The 22,299-nt window shown below is 32.8% G+C and overlaps 1 protein-coding gene across 1 annotated transcript; it reads left to right on the top strand.

The window, feature by feature from the left end:
- Positions 1-2,261: 2,261 nt before the first annotated feature.
- Positions 2,262-4,716, top strand: LOC120182993 (T-complex protein 1 subunit theta-like). Its single transcript, XM_039187799.1, has 7 exons — positions 2,262-2,369; positions 2,458-2,535; positions 2,618-2,740; positions 2,924-3,018; positions 3,271-3,429; positions 3,646-3,696; positions 4,356-4,716. Exons 1-5 carry the CDS (start codon positions 2,280-2,282, stop codon positions 3,353-3,355), a joined length of 471 nt encoding a protein of 156 aa, XP_039043730.1. The 5' UTR covers positions 2,262-2,279; the 3' UTR covers positions 3,356-3,429; positions 3,646-3,696; positions 4,356-4,716.
- Positions 4,717-22,299: the final 17,583 nt, after the last annotated feature.

The raw sequence follows: 22,299 nt of genomic DNA, 5'->3' as shown, positions 1-22,299 counted from the left end.
TCTGCGTTGCGATAGTCATTTCCGTGTTGCGATAGTCATATTCGCGTTGCGATTTCCACGTTGCGATAGTCAAATGAATGTCTAATAAGTGATAACAACTGAACATATTATAGCAATGTTCAAACTCAAGTTACTAATACATGCCTAACTGAAAATGTTAACAGTTCACACATAATATACACATAATACAACGTTTGCATTTAAAAATCACCTAAGTTAACAGTCCCAAAAGGTGAAGCCGATTATGATTGGGATTTTGATGAGGATCCATATTTTGGTAGAGGAAAAGATGATTGTGATGGCACTGGTGATCCACATGTCAACCTTGTATGACCACTTTCCTTGCACCGACCACATTCTCCCATGACCCTCCAAAACACAAATCTATCCAAACATGATCAACATTAGATGATTTCATTATTATAAATTAATTTACTAAACAAACGAGCTCTGAAACTAAAACATGTTGCCGGATGGGGAAGGATGTCGTTGGATATAGGAACGGATGTCGCCGGAGAGAGTGATAGATGGAGATGGAATGAGTTACGATTTAGGGATTTAGGTTATGAGTTACTGCTGCTGCGTAGTTATATACCCAAAACATTTGTGTTGCGAAACTAAAACCTGTTGCGAATTCAGAAATCGAGTTACGAATTTGAAATTCAGTATTGCGATAGTCAGAATCTTGTTGCGATAGTCAGATTCGCGTTGCGATTTACGTATTCGCATTGCGATTTACGTATTCACATTGCGATTTACGTATTCGCATTGCGATTTACGTATTCGCATTGCGATTTACGTATTCGCATTGCGAATTAGGAAAATCGCAATGCGATAGTCAGAATCGCGTTGCGAATCTGGAAACTGATTTGCGATACCGGAGATCGCGTTGCGAATTATCGATTGCATTGCGATTTAGTTGGTCATTTTGGCAAATCCAAAAAAGGTTGGTTAAAATCGTATATTATAAGGCATTTTTGGTCACTGAGGTTATTTTCTCTTTTAGTGGAGCTGGATATTCCTATAATTGGATTCTACATGTTTTGGTTTAGGCTCTCAACTTCACTTTTTCTTCCTTTTAGGACTCTTCTTCGAGTGAATATATTGTTTACTGCACCGCATTGCAGGTTATGCTCCCATCTGCTAAATCGGTCGTCGAATTAAAGCGACAGGTTGATGCATAAGTAAATATGATGCAGAAGGCTCGATAAATACTCGGATTGAATGGACTCGACTCGAGACAGATCGCGAGCTACTCGAGATCGACTCGATCAAGGCTCGATAAATACTCGGATCGAATGGACTCGACTCGAGCTCGAGCTCGACTCGATTTCTTAACGAGTCGAAACGAGCTACTCGATATTCGACTCAAAAAGCTCGTGAGCAGCTCGAAAAAAATATTATATTATAATTTTAGATTTTTTAAAATTACATTATTAAAAATACATTATTGATAATTATAAAATTTTAAAAATATATTAAAATTTCTATAATACAACTAAGACATCTCATTCCTTATAATTGTGTGATAGAGTTTATGGTTTATGGTTTATGGTTTAAATAGGGTTTAGGGTTTTGAGTTTATAGTTTATGGTTTAGGTGTTAGGATTTAGGGTTTAAGTTATACACATGAAACTAACATACAAATTATGCAAAATGATGTTATGTGATTCCTAAATAAATCATTCGCATATTTATACATAAACATATCAACATGCAAAATAAATATACACAACTACTTAAAGAAGACAATTCTTAAGAGAGACTAAATTATTACCTAAACTAAAGTGTGCTTACACTATATATGCATGCATACGAATGAAATGCAAATGCACATACATTAAGATGAAACAATATAAGATTAAACCTACTATTAATAACTTAAACTCATATTTTAAAAATACCATGAAGGACCAAAACAAAATAAAACTGAAAATATGCATAAAAAGTAAAAATTACTCATTAAATTAAACAAGCCAACTAAGGAATTACAATGCAAAATAATTAAAATTACAAGACACAATTAAAAACAAGTACAAATTAAAGGAACACTAAAGTAGGATATCTAGGGTAAAAACTCTTACCCTAATTCATTTCCCCTCAAACTTTCTCTGGCTAAAACTTCTCCCTCGTCGTTCTCTTCTCAAACCTCGTCCACTCGCAGTCCTAGTAGAAACCCATAGCCACCATGGCCTAAACGCTCCCCAAGACTTCGGGCGACAAAGGCAAGCTCCTATCGACGGAAGGTAAGATTTTACTTACTGGTTCTCTGGCCACTGATGGTTTTTGTTGGTCGAATGATTTTGTGTCAAATCAGCTCGAAATTTGAACTGAGGCGTTTTTGTCGCACAACAGGAACTTCCGCTCTTGTGAGCATTCTATCTAGATTATAGTAAAAGGAAAAAAAAGATAATGTTTTTCGTTTGCAATCTGATGAGCTTTTAATTCTTTTGACAGTTGAAACTCAGCCAACTGAAGGCTGATGATTTGGGATTTATTGATTCAATTTCAGTTGAGGAAATCGGTGGTTCTCGGGTATGTTTTATGAGTTTGCTTTTACTCGTATTTGGTTTCTTGTCTTTTATTCAGTTTGTTTTGTATTATCTATTAAGTGTAGGTCACTGTGGTGAGAAGTGAAGAAGGTGGTAACAAGATATCCACTGTGCTTCTACGAGGAAGTACTGATAGTATATTGGATGATCTTGAAAGAGCTGTTGATGATGGGGTGAATACATATAAGGTGATAGTTGCCAAATATTTACTTTGTTTCTAAGTATTCTTCCAAGTATTGTACTGTTTCTCCTCTGTAAACTTTATTGAGTTCTGTATTTCTTACCTTTTGAGACATTTTTTTGTTTATTTTTGGATGTAAATTTCAAGGGAAGTATCATTATCACTTTCTTAATGCCGTATTTTTTGTCAGGCAATGTGCAGGGACAGTCGGATGGTTCCTGGAGCTACAACTACTGAAATTGAGTTGGTTAGAAGATTGAAAGAATTCTCCTTTAAGGAAACAGGGTGATCTATTATTTTTATGCTTTTACTTCTTTACTATAAAGTATCACCCTGCATATTATGTGCTGCTCTTGAATTGCATGAATGGCATGATCGAGTCATGATGGCATGATCGAGTCATGATGGCATGATCGAGTCATGATGGCATGATCGAGTCATGATAACATTTTACCTGCACACATATATATATATAAATTTTGGAATATACAGTAGATTTTGGACTACTGGCTAATTGGGTAAATGGTTATTTTGCAGATTGGATCAATATGCCATTGCTAAGTTTGCTGAAAGTTTTGAAATGGTACCAAGAACCCTCACAGAGAATGCTGGACTCAATTGAATGGATATCATATCTAAGCTGTATGAAAAGCATGCATCTGGAAATACCAAAGTGGGCATCGACTTGAAGGGAAGGTAAGGCATATTAGAGTGTTTAGGTTATATTTCTTGACAATGTAAGTTCCAATGGATAAGAAGTCAGAATTTCTTTTATAACATTTTATCTTCCATAAGTAATCTTGTTTTGGTGGTCAGATTTGATCATACAAGACATTAGGATGATTCAGTAATTTTATTTGTTTACTCCTATACAAAATTTCACTTCTAATTTATCTTATGCTGCTGTTTCAGGCTGTTGCGGAAATCGTAACTAGAAGACATTTTGATACACATATCGAGTCGGTATGTCAACTATCACCGAAACATCTAGCCTGTACTTATGATGAAGTATTTCTTGCCTCATTCTAATTTATTATGTCGTTTTTAAGATTAAAATTATCCAAACTTATTGATTTTAGTTTCATCTTACCAATCTACAGGGAATGACTTTTCTGATGACACGAATGTATGAAATTCTCGAAATCTATATAATACAAGTTATTAACGTATCAAAATTTATATAAATATAAAATATTTTAACACGATTATGATACCACAAAAATACAAGAAAATGATACTATATATAGATGAATTGCCAGGTTTTCAAATCTATCCTTTTTATAAGAAACTTTTCCATTTCTCTCTCTCCCCCTTCCTCTATATTTGTTTGATTGGCCCTGTATGGTAGCTTTGTCCAAGCTATAGGCTTTGACCATTTGTTTCAAGCAAATAAAGAGTGGAACTTTAATAATGTGTGTATTGTACTATACTTAATTCAAGTTCTACACATAGCATAACTAATTACTTATATTTAACAAAGGCTGCTTCAATCGGCTACCAGATAGTTGGTCTGTATATGCTCCACTAAGAACATATACTACATCTTGAATAATCTGTAGAAGATTTGAAGTTATTATACATCTAATTATTAAAGTTTGGGATTTTTTTTCAATGTTCTGCAGGAGATGATTTCTGCTATTGCAGAACTTGAAAGTAATAGACAGCCTCTTGCCATGCAATATGATAAGAAAGCCAAGGTAACTACGGTAGGAATCATGCAGATTTTCCCAACAACTGCAGAGTGGTTGGTCAGGTACAATTTTATATTTTCTAGTGTAGCTGCACTGGAACTAAGCTAACCCTGCTTTGGATTATGAAGTTCTAGTTTGAAAATTCCTGTAGGGAATGTCATATTTCATTGTACAAAGTTGAAGAGGATCCGGATATTCTATATAGCCCTTTGTAAATGTATATTTCGGAGCAACCTACCTTAAATGGTTATCAAACTTCGAAAACAAGTGAGCTTTCAGGGAAGAACTTGGATCCACCTTGAATGCATTTAATATATTTCTTTTGAAATGAGTTCATATTATCATAAAAAAATGTATTGGTGATGGTTGATTAAAGGAAAAATTATTTATATATTTTAAATGTATTATAATATTTTTGTAGGTTCAAATTCGAGTTTGAGTTCGAGCTTGAATCGAGCTCTAATTCGAGTTTGAGTTCGAGCTTGAATCGAGTTCGAGCTTGAATCGAACTCAAAATCGAGCTTCAATCGAGCTCGAGTCTCGAGCTTTAATCGAGCTCCTGAATTTTTTTTTTAGTTCGAGCCTTTTCGAGTTCGAGTCGAGTTTCAATATTATATTTCGAGTTTGAGTCAAACTTGAAAATTTTAAGCTCGCGAATTTTCGAGTCTAGTCGAGCCTACATTTAAAATTTTTGAGTTCGAGTTGAGCTCGGTAATATTCGAGCTCGACTCAACTCATTTACACCCCTATTTCTTCCCAATAAATGGCATAAAAGAGGTCCTTTATTCTCTCATCTAATATACATGTCTAGAGCCGTAAATGAGCCGAGTACTACATTAATCCCTGCTTTACACTATATGATAACTATACATGTTGATTACCTTATATTGTATTTAATTCAAGCACAGGCATCCAGCTAGAGAGCGTTCATTTAGATGAGAAGAATGAGCTAGGAAAAGCTGTCAGAATTTAGTACGGCTTCAACGTCACTATAAGCTTGAACGTCGTTATTTCATCGGTCAAGTTACCTACCTAATTGAATTGGCTAGAGACCATGCATTGAACCTGCTTTTCATGTTTCACTGCTTTGTGGGGTTCCAGATCAACAAGTTGCTCCATTACATCTTGTTGTTGATTCAACCACCACCCTAGTAGTACAATCGGAATCAATTTTGGCCACTTCACTTCTTCTCAACTTTGAACCTACTCGAGGACAAAATTCTGACCAATTGGGGAGCCACTGTTATCACTATAGTACTAAACGTAGTGTAACAAACACATCATATCGATTTTGACAATCACCACAATGTAATATTAATGCAACGTAATGAGAAATCGCACCACGGTTTTTGTAGTCTGAAATTACTCCGTAGCGTTGTATTAGGCTATATATTATGTTTAGGGACAGTCGTAGGATTTTATGTTAGTAGGGGCGGATTCGAATTTATAAAATTTTAGGAGGATAAACTTGAATTTATAAAATTTTAGGGGACGAAAACATATTTTCAATAAAAAATACATAAAAAAATTTAAAATATATGATAATTTTACTCCTCACCTAGGTCCATCAATGGTTACATCGTAATAGACTTTTAAATTGACGAAATATAATACCACATAGATGAAACGTCCTTATTTAATGTTTGAAGATGGATTATAAGTATATATAATTAGGAAATAGTATTTTTTTTAAAATCCTTATATTATATTAAAAAAATCAAATTTAAAAAGGATAGGTGACCATTAAAACAAATGGGAACACCTAACATGACTTCAATGTTTGAACCTCAGAGAAGTCGTAATGCTCATTTATTAATATAAAAATTTTGGATAAAAGAGAGACCCACTTGAAAGTACCATATCTTTTTATCATATTTGGAAAAGGAAGGACAGGTCTTCCCTTTGATACTGCAACATTCATTAAACAAAGAATGAAAACGAATATTCTTGGACAAATACAACTATTCAAACAATAAAGGGAAAATAAGAGTAATATATCAGTAAATAGTATATATTTTATTTTTAAGTGTTAAAAACCACAAACAAATCATCGGAGAAATAGGCCAATAGGAACTGAGTTCCAAATTTCTCATATCAGTTTTCTTCACAATTCCAAGACCTATTCTTCTTTTTTCATTTCGACAATTGTTGGTTGATCTAACCTCAATCTTGAAGTAAAAATTACAACAAGTTATATAATTATTATTTTATTTATTACTTAATTTAAATGTATATTTATCTTACTAGTTAAATTTAATCAGGCCTACCTACGTCATGGCCCCCATGCCAACAAAGGATAAATTACATATTAAGTCACTCATTTATTATTTAGTTTCTATTTTGGTCACTCAACTATTATTTATTTTAAACCACACTTAAAGGTACATTTTAATTATGTTTTGGTCTCTCATCCTTAAAACAATTAGTGGTGTTGTTGATGTATCATCATAAGATAATGTCATTCATGATTGAAAATCAGTTAGTGGGCTTGTTGAAGATCATCTTAATAATGTCAAATGTTAATTATATGAATAAAAATATCAAAAGAGGGAATAACATGATTAAAAGAGCTTTTGGTTGTAAAACAAAGAACTGTAACATATTGTCTAAATGTCTCGACAGAAATTTAAAGAAATCCTATTCAACAATTTAATGAATACTATGATGAACAAATTTTGAAATATGAGAGAGAAAAAAGAATTAGAAAAAATAATAAGATTAAGAGATCATGAAAATTATGTTGATAGTGATTTTGCTGATGAGAAATTAACTATTGTGAGATATAAGAGTATAAGATCCAAAATCGAATGAGAACAAAGATAATATCGAAGAGTAAGAACTGATGAAGATTCAGTTAATGAACTCGAGGAAGATAATACTTATAAAACTCAAGAATTTAATGGTTATAAAAAAGTGGAAGGGAACATCAATGGACTAATTTCGGTTCTCTTAAAGCTAGATTAGAGCATATGGATTTCATTCTTCAAAAAATAAAAAGGTTCGATGCAATCGAAATTCACTATAGAATTTTTAAAAACACAAAAGCAAAGTTGGAGAAAATAATATCAAGATTAATATTACATGAAACTTTACCTGCAAAATTACCGAGTTATCATTTCTACAACATGTAACTCAAATTATTAGGAGTCCTTCAGCTTATGAGATGACATGACTATATTTGAAATAATGAGATAAAAAAAATACAAGAATGAGTGAATAATTTTAAACCATAGGAGAAGAAAGAGGTGTGATCATTATATGTGACATGGTGAAAAGAAACAAGAAAGTATCATATAATTAATTTTTTTGATATATAATGTTAGAGGTATTATTTTTAAAAATCAATAGATCCGAACAATGTTAACTCTTATAGCGTTGGGTATTATTTTGACATAATAAAAAAAAACAATTAATGAAATTGGTAAAAACTCTATTATTCAAGTTGTTGCAAATAATAAAACAACAATCAAAGTAGGTGGTTAAATGCTAATACAAAAAATAAAACACTTGTATTTGCTAGCATGTTTTACTTATTGTTTGGATCTTATTTTAGAACAAATCGATAAAAAAAAAGTGTAAAAATATCTTATATTAAGTAAAAATGAATCAAATAAAAATGATACATAACTCTTGCAATTTTAGATTACTAGTTTTTCTATCAATTTTATTACTTTAGAAAACGTTGTTAGAAGCGAACAAACATTAAAAGAAATGATGATTTCTTTAGAACGGAGAAGGTCCGTGTATGCAACAAAACCAACTAGCTTAGACATGATGGAAACCATTGATTTTAGTCAATTTAAGAAAAAGGTTACAGATGTCTTAAAAATTCAAGAATCGTTGGTTAAAGTATAAGAATATATGATGGTGATGAAAAATCAATAATTTGTTTTATTTATGAAGCTATGCATAGATCAAAATTGGCGATTTAAAGACATTATCACTATTACTAAAAATATTAAAAAATAATTGATAGAAAATAGAGCAAACAGCTTCATAATGATTTACATTTTGTTGATATGTCTTAAAACTTTTAAATTTTTAAATTATAACACTTTTTAGATATTTACTATATTATTTTTATATAAGACCTTTTTGAATCTATAATTTTTATATGGAGACAATCTCACGAGTGAAGTGCATTATAAAATTATGAATGAGGTTAGAAATGTTATACAATGGCTACAACTTACTTTGAATGGTAAAATCTGGCAATTAACCATGTGTCTATTTTATATACTCAAATTATTATGAAAATTTATAAAATATCATATCGCAACTACTAATTCATTTATTTTTAGTTCTTTTTATATCGATATAAAATAAAATCTTTTGAAACATCATTAGCTTAAGCTTCAGTTCTAAAGTCTAATCTTGGTAAACAAAAATAATTTAACCTCGATAATTTTATGGATAATGAAATTCTATTTATAGATATTTTGCAAATTATATCTTAATATTTGTATTTTTGTAGCTAAATACCGAATTAATTATGAAAATTGTGTACCAACTTCAACGTATCACTGTCAAAGTTTCGAGTCAAACAACTTCATCTTCAAATTGTGAGCACAATTGGAGTATATTTAGTTTGATCCATACAAAAAAGAGAAATAGATTCGAGCATAAATATTAAAAGCTAATTTATGTCCATTATAATTTGAGGTTGAAGCTAAGACATGAGAAGAAAAAGTGCACAAGAGTTAGAAATGAGTTTTAATATGATCAATCTTGATAATATTTTTAAAGATGAGGATCTATTAAATGCATGAATTGAGAAAGAGATGATATTATGCTTGATTGTAAACATAATTTTTCATGGTTGCCTATAGAGTTACTTAATGAAACTAATGAATAAATTCAAGGTGAAGATATAAATGACATTTCACCTACCCATTCAATGAGAAAATGTTCAATTATCAATGTCAAGTACTAGTCATGATTATAACAATTCTTGTGGTAATAATGAAGGTGCATGTCAGATAAAATATGACACGTTTATTCTAATATTTTTTATAAAGACCAACATATAAAAAAATATCTGGATGATACAAATTTGTAAGTAACCAAAAAATTCATAGTTTGAATTTTGTTTAAGGAAAGGTGGATAATATGCATTTCGTTGTTTGGAATTAGAATCATGAAATGATTCACTAATTTCATTATCATTTGTAGTTAAACTATGTGAAAATGAACTTGTAAATGAATCATAAAACTGTTTTCTTATCCTCGTATGAGTTATATCACGGTCACCACCACCACTTGGTGTTGATAATTGAATACGTTTCTCATTAGATGGAGCATGTATAAGTAAAATTCGGGACAATAATGTGGGTGATAAAATTATTTTGCCCAATAGGGCGCCTAAACTTTTATTTTGACATCTATGACAAATGCTACAATGTTAAGTAAATTCGTCACTTCGAGGTGGTTATTTATCTTGGAAATTATTTTGTAATAGATCCATGTGGGTCTCATATAGAGGATTTTTTTAATATATCCAAGCTAATTTATCACCTCAAGGTGACGAGTTCTAATAAAAACAATTTTTTGTAATTAAAATAATATAAATATTTTTTAAATTCAATTTAAAAAATAGGAGGAACTCTCCATTTGAATTTGAAAATATATTTGATTGGATGTTGACAATGACTAGATTCAAATGGCTACAAACGGAGTTGAGGGGAACTCATTACCTCAAGGTAATGAATTCCTATCATTATAAATAGATGTTTGGAGTTTAGGGGTTTGTATTGTGATTTGTTAAGAAGAAAAACATCGTGTGAGAAAATAATTTGTACAAATCATGAATTAGTGGAATTAATTTGTGTATGATTTGAAAAACGATGTTTATGGGTATGACGACTCTCATACAATTCGATTGAAGCTTCTCTTTATATGAGGAGTGGGTGAAATCAATAGTTGAGAAATATAAGCAGAGGAAGGAAGTTGAAGAAATGTTGAAGAAGATGAAAATCTAGAAGAAGAAGAAGTATGAAGACTTACAAATCCAACGTAGCAAACGACTTATAGAGAGGAATAAAAATATAAATAATAGTATGAAATTTCAGGTGAAGAAAAAGAAGATGATGATGATGAAAGATAACTATGAAGACTTACTAATCCGACGTAGTAAATGAATTATAGAGATGACTGAAAAAAATAAAAATAATGGTTGAAAAATGTTGATACTGATGGTTTAAGTATATGCATGAATTTCTCTTTACTAGTTAATAAAATATTGTATGAAGTGAAGTTATTTATGAAAAAATAAGGATGTTAAAAATACATAATCAGACATAAAAAGTATAATCTGGAAAATATGAAGTGAAAGATAATAATTTAGAGAGATGAATAAAAACAATTTAAAAAAGTACTATCGTCTATGTCGATATTTTGAAAGATTCGGATAATTCTCTGGTAACCTTCACCTATGTAGCATCTTGTTTGGGGCTTTATTCAAGTTTCATTTGTGTGTGTATATATATATATAATTTATTATTAATTAAATTTAAAAAATAAAAGATTATTGGGTTAGTTGTTTAATTATATATAGTGTGCATGTTATATAGGTATATATATTATTAGTTTTATGTGAATATATATATATATATATATATATATATATATATATATATATATATATATATATATATATGTTTTTTTTACATTTGGGTTAGTTATTAATAAATATTAACTATTAGTTATGGCTTTATATTATTATTAATTATATGGGCTATACGTGTGTTTATATATATTAGGGTTATATTATGACTTACATTCATGGCTGTGTGCGTGTGTAAACATATAAATAAATGGTATATATATGGTTAGATACGTATCGGTGGTCAATATATATGAGGATGAAACTTAAGCGAAATACTAATTATTATTATTATTATTAAATGTGTGTACAGGCCCAACGATTACGAAAAACAAGCTGAAAGAAGCCCAAAAATTATAAGGCTAAATGACCCAGCAATTGTAGCCCGAGAAACAACGACCCGGTTGTAACCCGAGAGTGCCAACCGTTCAAATCCGAATGTCGGATGCATGCGGCTTCACCAGCTTCCACGTGCCCGTGGCCGACCTCCAGATTCACCCACACCATCGAAATAAACCGAAATGGCACAACCTTTCCCTTCCATCGCATGCAAAACAGAAGCAATAATAAAGAATCGGAAAAAAGAGGCATTTTTCGGGTAAAAAAAGACATGTAGCAACAACAAAAAAAAGATATTTTCCTCTTGGTAAACCGAAACAGCAACCAATATGCACGAAAGGGGGCATCCTTTTCGTCAAGAACGGTAGCAAAAAAAAAAAGCATCATCATCTTTCATAACGAGAACACAAAAAGTCATCTCTTGATCTTAAAAAATGAGATAGCAAACATATCAAAAAAAAAAAACAGAGACACAGAGAAAAAAAGAAAAGAGAGAAGACTTATCTTGTTAGTCGCTGTCCGAAGAAAGGAAGAGTAGCCAGAAACTCAAGTTACCAAAAGGTAACTCTTTATATCTAGAGCATATCTTTTGTTTCTAGATAAAGTTATTTTTGTTGAAAAAATCAAAGGTGTGGCAAACTTGGCCATTCAACAATTGTGGGCTATTTTCGATGGAAAAATATTGAAAGTGTGGGGGAATACAACTAATTTGGTTGAAATTATGTAATGGGTAAATAGCAAATTTAGTCATTACAATTTAGAGTATTTATAAGATTAGTCCTTAAACTTCAATTATAAATACCCTAGCTCATTTAGCTTCAAAACCATCCCAAATCATTCTAGCTTTCTCCAAATACTAGAGAATTTAGAGAGTTTCTTGAGAACTGTTTTCTCCTTTTTATCAAGAGAGAATTATCAGTGTTTTCTCCTTGGTAGATCGAGAGAAGTTGTAATTCCTATTTTCTCATAGTGAAATTCTTTTACCGTTGCCCGTGGTTTTTACCCTATATTATTTAGGGGTTTTTCACATAAATTTTTGTGTCTTCTTTATCTTTATTTTTATTTTCTCAAATTGTCAGTTGTGATTTTGCTTTATCCGATAGCCGTCTTCCGCAACAATTGGTATCCGAGCTAGATTAGAGTGTGTAATATCTACTTATTGTCTTTGTGGTTGCCACCAAAAGGTGGATCCTCCAACATAAGAAAGTAAAAAGGTATTACCCATTCTTTGAAGGTTCCAGAGAACTATTCACGATAGTGAAATAGTGAGAGCTATCCGAAATAGAAGCAATGGCAACGAAATTTGATATTGAAAAATTCAATGGGAGAAATTTCTCATTGTGGAAATTAAAGATGAAGGCTATCCTGAGGAAAGACGGTTATCTAGCAACTATCAGTGAAAGGCCGATGGATTTCATAGATGACAACAAATGGAACGAGATAGACGGAAATACTATGGAAAACTTTCATCTAGCATTAGCAGGTGAAGCATTGTCAAGCATTGAGGAGAAGAAGACAGCTAAGGATATACGAGATCATCTCACTAAATTGTACGATGCCACATCACTTCAGAATAAAATTTTCCTTAAGAGAAAATTATACACTCTCCGTATGCCAGAATCTACTTCAGTGACGGAGCACTTAAATACACTGAACACTTTATTTTCTCAGCTTACATCCTTAAGCTGTAAAATAGGAGAACAAGAACGTGTTGAACTTCTACTTCAAAGTCTACCAGATTCGTATGATCAACTCATCATCAACTTGACAAACAGTAATGTCACCAGTTTAGTCTTCGATGACGTTGCAGATGCTGTTCTACAAGAAGAAAATCGACGCAAGAACAAGGAAGACAGACAAGTAAATCTGCAACAAGCAGAAGCGTTAACAACGATGACAATGATGGGAGGGAGATCAACAGAACGTGGCCAAAGCAATAGTCACAAACATGGTAGATCAAGGTCGAGAAGCAAGAAGAATTTAAAGTGCTCCAACTGTGGAAAGAATGGTCACTTGAAGAAGGATTGTTGGAGTCTAAATAAAAACTTCAATCCACAAGGCAATACCGCAAACACTTCAGATGATGGGGATGCTCTATGCTGTGAAGCGTCAACCACCGTAGAAGGTAGAAAGAGATATGCAGATATATGGCTCATTGATTCAGAAGCAACATATCACATGATCTCAAGAAGAGAATGGTTTCATCATTATGAACCTGTCTCAGGAGAATCTGTGTATAGTTGCAATTATCATGCCTTAGAGATCATTGGCATGGGAACCATCAAATTGAAGATGTATGATAGAACAATTAAAGTTGTTCGAGATGTGTGGCACGTGAAAGGCCTGAAGAAAAATTTATTATCCTATGGATTGTTGGATAATAATGCAAGCAAGATTGAAACACAGAAAGAAATCATGAAGGTGTTCCGTGGAGCGCTTATGGTGATGAAAAGCGAAAAGATAGCAGCATTGTACATGCTGAAGGGAGAGACTTTGCTAGAAGCAGAAGCCTCTGTTGCCTCATATAGTTCAGATTCTGCAATGCTATGGCATCAGAAACTTGGACACATGTCAGAACAAGGAATGAAAGTCCTTGTGGAGCAAAAGCTACTTCCAGGCTTAACAAAGGTATCACTTACTTTGTGTGAGCATTGTATAACAAGTAAGTAGCACCGGTTGAAATTCAACACGTCAAATTCTAGAGGAAAAAATGTTCTAGAATTGGTTCACTCTGACGTATGGCAAGAACCAGTTACATCCCTAGGCGGTGCAAAATAATTTGTCTCATTTATTGATGACTACTCCAAGAGATGTTGGGTGTACCCTATTAAGAAGAAGTCAGATGTGTTTTGAACTTTCAAAAACTTCAAAGTGCGGGTGGAACTTGATTCTGGAAATAAGATCAAGTGTTTCAGAACAGATAATGAAGGAGAATACACAAGCGAAGAATTTGATGACTTTTTTAGGAAATAATGAATCAAAAGATAGTTCACAGTGGCGAACACTCCTCAACAAAATGGAGTGGCAGAGTGAATAAACAGAACCTTGTTAGAAAGAACAAGAGAAATGTTGAGGGATCCAGGCCTAGAAAAATCATTCTAGGCAGAAGCAGTCAATACGGCCTGTTATTTGGTGAATCGAGCTCTATCAATTGCAATAGAGCTGAAGATACCAATAGAGATGTGGACTGGTAAACCAGTTGATTATTTAAACCTCTATGTATTTGGAAGTATTGTGTACGTGATGTACAACTCCCAGGAAATTTCAAAGCTGAATCCAAAATCTAGGAAATACAAAATCTATGAAATTTCATATGTTTAACTGTAACCAGTATCTCTGACCATTGCCTCTACTGCGAACGACACTTATCTGTGCCGTTCACTCAATGATCGACCATCAACCTTATTGTTATCTCAAACTCTTAAATGCTAAAATTAAAACAACCAACTTTGGATAAATCGAATGCGAGGTTATCTGTTGATAGTGGTGTAGATTTCTCATCTCTTTCTTGTTATTGGGCAAGCTGCTGTTGCTCAAGTGGGATTTGCAGGGGGCGATGCAGGGGATGGGACTTGGGAAGAGGACAACGGGAGAGCGGAATTTTTCTTTTAAGATGCCTTTTTAGTAATATTTTTTATCTTTAAAAATAATTTTTTAAATATATATAAAAGTATCATATAACGGTTAAATTTAACAATGATTAATTTAAAAAAAAATTTAGGTAATTAAAATATCATATAACGGTTAAATTTTTATTTTTGGATACTTATTTTTGTATTAAATCAAATTTAATTAATGATATCCAGAAATAAATAAATAAAAAGATGAATGATTACAGATGTAGTTTGTCCTATTATTTTTCACTGTCAATGCCCTTTTTATCGAATCCATTTCTTCTTTATGTTTTTTTATCGCATCTTGAGAAATAAGAACCACAAAAATATTGGGTCATAATGAACAGCTATCTGCTTTAACCAAGATTAGGAAGAATGAAAACCCAGAAACAGAGAAGAGAAGAGAACCATTAATTGTTATACAAAACTTGAAATTCTTTTAACGTATAAATCAAAAGAAAATAATTAAAATTTTAGAATAGAAGAAGATGAAGTTAGTATTTTTTTAATAAAAAATAACTAATCTTATTAAAAAGTGAAAATATCTAAAATTACAATAAGAATTTATAATTAATATCGTAAACTAAATGTATAATTCGAACATTTTCTTATAACATTGAAATAATAAACTAATCACTTTATATTATAGTAGGACCGTACATAGAAAAGGTTAAAACCTAACCAAAAAACTCGAACAAAAATTATATACAGTTGAATTTGGATCACATGATATTGCATTAGTCGATAGTTTTTAACGACGCTCGGTTTTGATTTGTGGTACATAGTAATCTTTCAATAGCTTAATCTCCTTTTGTGGTTTATTTGCATATACAATCAAATTTATTCATTGAGGGTCCAAGATAGAGAAGGTCAATAGAATTATAAATAAGCGTCATTTTAGCTAGTCGTGACGTCATCAAATTTAACCATGAAAAACATGAAATAAAAAAACAAACAAATGACTGAAAAAGAAGATGAAAAAACATGCCACGAAGATTATTCTTTATTTATTAATAAAATTATCCTTTTTAAAAATAAAAAATTATTGTTGGTCATTTTGACGCAGATTTAGAAAAGTGACTTTTAAAAGTGTTGTAGAAACAAATTTTTAAAAGCATTGTACAAAAATACAATTTAAAATTTAGCTGTTTAAGATTATTGTTAAAGAGTGAGTTTGAAAAGTAAAATAATTATTATATATATTATATTGTAAATTAAAAATATAATATTTAAATTGTATTTACACTTATTAATACTATGATATATAAAATACATCATCTTAAACTATAATAAAAATATAAAAATATTTTAAGAAAATCTATTAATAATATTTTTATATATGAAATATTTTTTAAGAAAAAAAATATTAATACTTTTTAACATGTGGACATAAAATTATATAAAATAATAATTTATATACTTATTTTTGACAAAAAGAATATTGTCGAAACAATTTTTAAACGTGGTGGGGGGCGAGATTTAGAAAATCGCGTCATTTTTAATTATTCTCTTTTCAATTGAAATTTAATTAAAAACAATGCAATTTTAGAAAACCTCTCGGTTCGAAAAATTAAAAATATAAAGTTCGAGGAGTCGCCACCAATCTTTGATTAGGGTGTGATTGGGCACCCAAAAATGTTGTCATTTTAAATAAAAATTAATTTTAATTAAAACGAAAAATTTACGGTCTACGTTACCAAAATCCGGGTTCGGGAGTCGGTTACGCGTGGGGAAGGATTAGCAACTCCACAACGTCCTAAATCGGTACCTAGTCGATTAATTAATGTCTTTGCAATGAATTTCACAAGTTCGAATTTAATTTGATTTATGATCCCTTAAAACAACAAAAATGTAAATTTGTAACATTGAAAAGCAACAAAATATGTTAATTTAAAATTACCAAGTCATTAGAAAGATAAAGGATATTCGATTATTTAAAAATATCGAGACCAGATCTTTAGGTGAGTTCTAACGATCTTTTCTCAAATAATTTAAATAGCCGAATATTTCTTTTTCTTTCATTCCCAAATTTTAAAGTGATTAATCAATTCTTTTGGTGACACTGTTGGGATACACTTTTAATTTAAAATCGTCAAAACGACCTTCCAGTAAGTTAGGAGAAATCATTCCGACAATTTTAAATTAAAAGGGTATTACCCTTAATCCGATTATGTGATCAAGTTGAGTCATGCACATGAGGCCAACACGCGTAAAACGTTACACCTAAACAAGTATGTATTAACAAATCCTCGAAATAATACATGCATACATTCGAAGTAAATCTAAATTAATCTTACAAACATGCATAAAATACTAAACAAGGGGCTCAAAATAAAATTTTAAAAGTAATGGGCCAGAAACACAATCAATGCAAAATTCGATTAAACACACTAAATGGACTAAAACAGAACATGCAAAACATTCAAAGTCGAAAGTCTAAGAAAACAGAAACTATGTATATTACCACTCCGGACTAAAATGCAACATGCATAACACAAGGGTCAAATGTTTAAAACAACAAAGATTCAACTACAACACTACTTAGGACTAAAATTAAACGCACTTAAAATAAAGAAACTAAATTAAAAAACATAAACATTCGAATTAAGGATTAAAACGAAACATACGAAAATTAAAAGTAAAATGTCTAAAAAATTAGAAACTAAATACATTACAACAGGACTGAAATTAAATGCACGTAAACTAGGAAGACAAAATTAAAAACACAGCAATGCCAAATTAAGGACTGAAATACAAGAAATTGGAAAATCGAATGGCTCCTAAGCTGAAAAAACCATACGTGAAACGGGGACCCCAAACACCCATACGCCGACATTTTGATACAGACATATACATATAATTTTAGGGTAAAAGCCACCCTAATTTCCATTTGTTAACACCTCCCAGCCGCAATGCTCTCTAAAGCCTTCTCCTCCCTCACTTCTCTCTGGTTCGACCGAGAGCCACAAGGGCTCGCTCTACGCCGGCCACCGTGGCCTCCGCCCACCCATGGTTTCGAAAAGGAACCAAACTAAATGTAAGATCTAAACCATAAACGAACCCTAACCTCAAGAACCCTCATCACCGAGAGCCTTGACCCCTACACTTATGGCGAATGATGATCCCTCTCCTGATGATGGACTCAAACAACTAAGATAAACCTAGACCCTTTTTTTATATCTTAGGATTTGCATTTAGTTTGGAAATTATTAAAACAAATAATACTGTAAATAACAAACAAAGGGGAACCTCATATGGACTGGATTTCTCTTTATATTACTTTGTTTCCACTAAAAAATCAGAAAACTTCTCTGTTTCTTTGATCTTCAAGTAAGAGGAAAATACAGTACAATCTTCTCTATGTTTCCTGCTATTTTCGTGAAAAGAAAACAAAATAGGGAGAGTTTCTTAGCTTCCCCCTTCTTCTGTTGTAATTTCGTTTCCCCCTTTTGTTGTTGGAAATCTTTTCTGCTGTAGATGAATTTCGCGTTGTTCACTGCTGCCCCTCTGTTCTTGATTGCTAACCCAGAACCCCCTCGTTCCTCTGTGTTCCCTTTTAATTGCTTTTTCTCTGGTTTCATCTGTGACATTGTAGGGTATGTGCACGATTAGTGCTGTCGGGCGTGGTGCTCCACGCCGAGGCTTGGAAATGTCACCAACATGGGTCTTTGCCCGGGATCCAGAAATCAGTAATACTAACGCAACTTAATCAATTAGCTGCTGGAATCTCCATCGGGGCATGGTGTTGTGGAGCAGTGTATTTTCTCGGTTGGGGTGCTACATTGGAGCATGGGCACAGGGTCTTCACGTGGGCAGTATGGGGCTACTGCAACGCATGGGTCTCATGTTGTGGATTCACGGGTGGCCGACAGGGGTTGTTGTTGGGCGTGGTGCTCAAGACTGCTGTTTGATCTGCACCACTGGTGACCGAGTGACGTGGAGCAGAACTAAGCCTTCAAGTGGAAGCTAGATGCCAAAATTGGGCCTGGTCTTGAAGCCTGGGTTTGAATGTAATTACTGCTGGGCTTTGTAATTGGATCTATTATTTTGTAATTTGGTTTGAGCTTGTGAGATGGATTCTAGATAATTAATTCAGGGTTGAATTTTAATTTGTCTCTCAATCTCCAAAATGAAACATATATGATCAATCCAATTAACAACTTCAAGCTTTCAAACGCAAATGCCCATGATTTATCACTTGAATTAATTCACCATCGAACACAAAACCTCCAAATTAATTCTCAAGCATCTTCAAATAAATTTAAATGGCCCGGACAAAATTGGGGTATTACAGCTGCCCCTCTTTTCTCGTTCTTATGAACACAAGAAATGTAGCAAAGTCAAAAAAATAACCTAATTTTGTCTGACCGCAATGTCTTCTTCCCTTCTTCGATATTCTTCTTGACTTTCGCTTTCATCTCACGTGCACAAGCCCTTATATTGACTGCTCTACTTCTTTGTACCCGAGAATCTTTGATTTCACTCCACATCTGATGATCTGATGGTTTGCTTCAACACTCTTCTGAGAAAGCTTAAAATGGCTCGGATGACTTATATTATACTTGGGCTTTAAAATTTGATAAGAGATCCGCTCCACTCCTCCTCCGAGATAAGTGAGACTTGAAAAATCTTCGGAAAACATGTATGCTCCCTATTCTTTCAGAGAGTATATGACTTGATCACTCTTCGATCAATGGGTTCGCTTCCTATTTTTCAGGGTTTATAGAACTCAAGAAATCTTCTGAAAATGGGTTTGCTCCCTATTCTTCTGAGAAGTCTTAAAATGGCCCGGATGACTTATCATCTTGGTGCAAAACATCCTGCCCAAAGGTCTTATGGATGACCCGAATGATTTATCATCTTGCAGTGAAAACATCATACCTGAAAGTCTTATAGATGCCCCGAAGGATTTAAGCATCATGCTCGAAAGACTTACTGATGGTCCGAAGGACTTATAAATTGTGAAATTTTGAAAATCGCATTCTTCGTTTTCAAAAAATTTCATCTTCTTAAAACATCATTTTTTCATTTTCAAATTCATGTGAAAACATCCTACCCGAAGGTTTTATGGATGGCCTGAATGACTTATCATCTTGCTCTAAAGGCTTACAGATGACCCGAAGGATTTAAACATCATGCTTGAAAGACTTACTGATGGCCCGAAGGACTTATAAATTGTGAAATTTTGAAAATCGCATTCTTCATTTTTAAAAATTCCATTTTCTTAAAACATCATTTTTTTCATTTTCAAATTCATGTGAAAACATCCTACCCGTAGGTTTTATGAATGGCCCGAAGGACTTATCATCTTGCTCTAAAGGCTTACAGATGACCAAAAGGATTTAAGCATCATGCTCGAAAGACTTACTGATGACCCGAAGGACTTATAAATTGTGAAATTTTGAAAATCATATTCTTCGTTTTCAAAAATTCCATCTTCTTAAAACATCATTTCTTCATTTTCAAATTCATGTGAAAACATCCTACCCAAAGGTTTTATGGATGGCCAGAAGGACTTATCATCTTGCTCTAAAGGCTTACAGATGACCCGAAGGATTTTAAGCATCATGCTCGAAAGACTTACTGATGGCCCGAAGGACTTATAAATTGTGAAATTTTGAAAATCACATTCTTCGTTTTCAAAAATTCCATCTTCTTAAAACATCATTTTTTTCATTCTCAAATTCATTTGAAAACATCCTACCCGAAGGTCTTATAGATGGCCCGAAGGACTTATCATCTTGCTCTAAAGGCTTACAGATGATTTGCTTTACTCCTCTTCGGTGAATGTTTAAGATTGATTGCTTCACTACTCTTCAGTGAAGGCTTAAGATGGTTTGTTTCACTACTCTCTGGTGAAGGCTTAAGATTGACTTGCCCCAATCTCATGTGTGCAAGTCCTTTCAATCGATCGATTCACTTCTTCATACATAAAAATCTTTTTTTTCTTCTATATCTGATGGTCCTCACTTCAGAGTAATGTTTCTTCTGTGTAATAGACCTCTCAATTCTTCAGGGTATGCCTTTCTAAACATGATTCCTTGTATTTGAGGTTTGAAATCTTCCTTTCAATCATCGAGATTTTAACATCCGGTATCTTCTCCTTTCATTGGAAGATCTGTCAAATCATGTGTTTATGCAAGAAAAATGAATGTAATTAAATGTATCAGTGTAATGCATTTTCTTTTATGCAAATGATGTTTTTATGAATGCAAAAATGTCGATTTAATCTTCATTTGCCTTCAAAGTGGCGAACTCAGTCTTCTTCTTCTGGATCATTCTTTCTAGGGTCTACTTTATATACTCGTGTAGCAACTCATAGTTTCTAACTTGTATTTTTGACGAGCCCTTTGATATTCTTCTATCTTCTTGTTGTCTTTGTTTTCTTTCTTCATTTCGGAGAAAGTGTTTTCTCTCTCAACATCTTGCTATAGTCAGAAATACGACTGTGTTGCCCCATTTCCGTCCTTGGCTCAATTATGCTTTCCGAGTTATTCTTCCAGGACTCTGCCATTGATCGATACTCAGTTGATTTGCTTTACAAGGTAAGCTCTGCTCAAATTCACGGTCTGCCCCTGACACTTCAAGTTGCAAGACTCATTCTCAATAACTTCTTGGTTTGAATCTTTTTTTCTCATCATGACGTGGGTTCGGTCATGCCCCAACATTATCTTACACTGGTACGGGCCTTCAAAATGCCCCATCACCTCAAATTGTAAGGCTCATTCTCCATGCCTTCTTCTTCTTCAGAATCTTGTCATCTCAACATGATGTGGGTTCAGCCGTGCCCTAACATATCATAACTTGAATGTTCTCATTCTGGTGTCACTACACAGTAGTGTTGTCAAGTAGTTTGAGGGTTTTTCTTCATGCTACTTAAGAAGTGATCAACCCTTCTAACACAATGTCTTGCATTTTCATTCAGGCTGAGATATGTGTCTCTTTCAAATATGGCGAGCATCTACTTCTTGATGGGTTATTAACAACGTCATCTGGAAATGCTAAAAGCTCTTATTCTTCATCCATTCTGATCTCTTTAGACCATCTACTTCAAGATTGTGGAGTGCTTCACGTTCCGACATTGCTTATTCTTCTTCTCAAATAGAGGCACAATGAGCCTCACCAGCTTCAAGGACCTTTCACATTTGAACTGTCCTGTTTGAAAATGTTTTTCTTCTTTTTTTATTTCAAAGATCAAAGAATGAAAGAATTTTATTAAATATTTCCCCTTAATTCAGGCTCACAATCAAATCAAATCATAGACATGAGTTCACAGAATATCAAAAGAATCAGTAGCTCTTTAATGTTTTCAGGGTTATAG

The sequence above is a fragment of the Hibiscus syriacus genome, unplaced genomic scaffold, assembly GCF_006381635.1.
Source record: "Hibiscus syriacus cultivar Baekdansim isolate YM2019G1 unplaced genomic scaffold, ASM638163v2 tig00112738_pilon, whole genome shotgun sequence".
In the NCBI taxonomy this organism is placed as follows: Eukaryota; Viridiplantae; Streptophyta; class Magnoliopsida; order Malvales; family Malvaceae; genus Hibiscus; species Hibiscus syriacus.
The sequence above is the reverse complement of the archived record's forward strand: the minus strand, read 5'-3'. Positions and strand labels throughout refer to the sequence as shown.

What these genes read in the sequence shown, in the direction of transcription:
- LOC120182993 (XM_039187799.1), top strand. Translation starts at nt 2,280, where the DNA reads ATGGTTTTTGTTGGTCGAATGATTTTGTGTCAAATCAGCTCGAAATTT. An exon ending in CAACAGGAACTTCCGCTCTT is followed by an intron (nt 2,370 to 2,457) that starts GTGAGCATTCTA and finishes TTCTTTTGACAG; the next exon opens with TTGAAACTCAGCCAACTGAA. An exon ending in TTCTCCTTTAAGGAAACAGG is followed by an intron (nt 3,019 to 3,270) that starts GTGATCTATTAT and finishes GTTATTTTGCAG; the next exon opens with ATTGGATCAATATGCCATTG.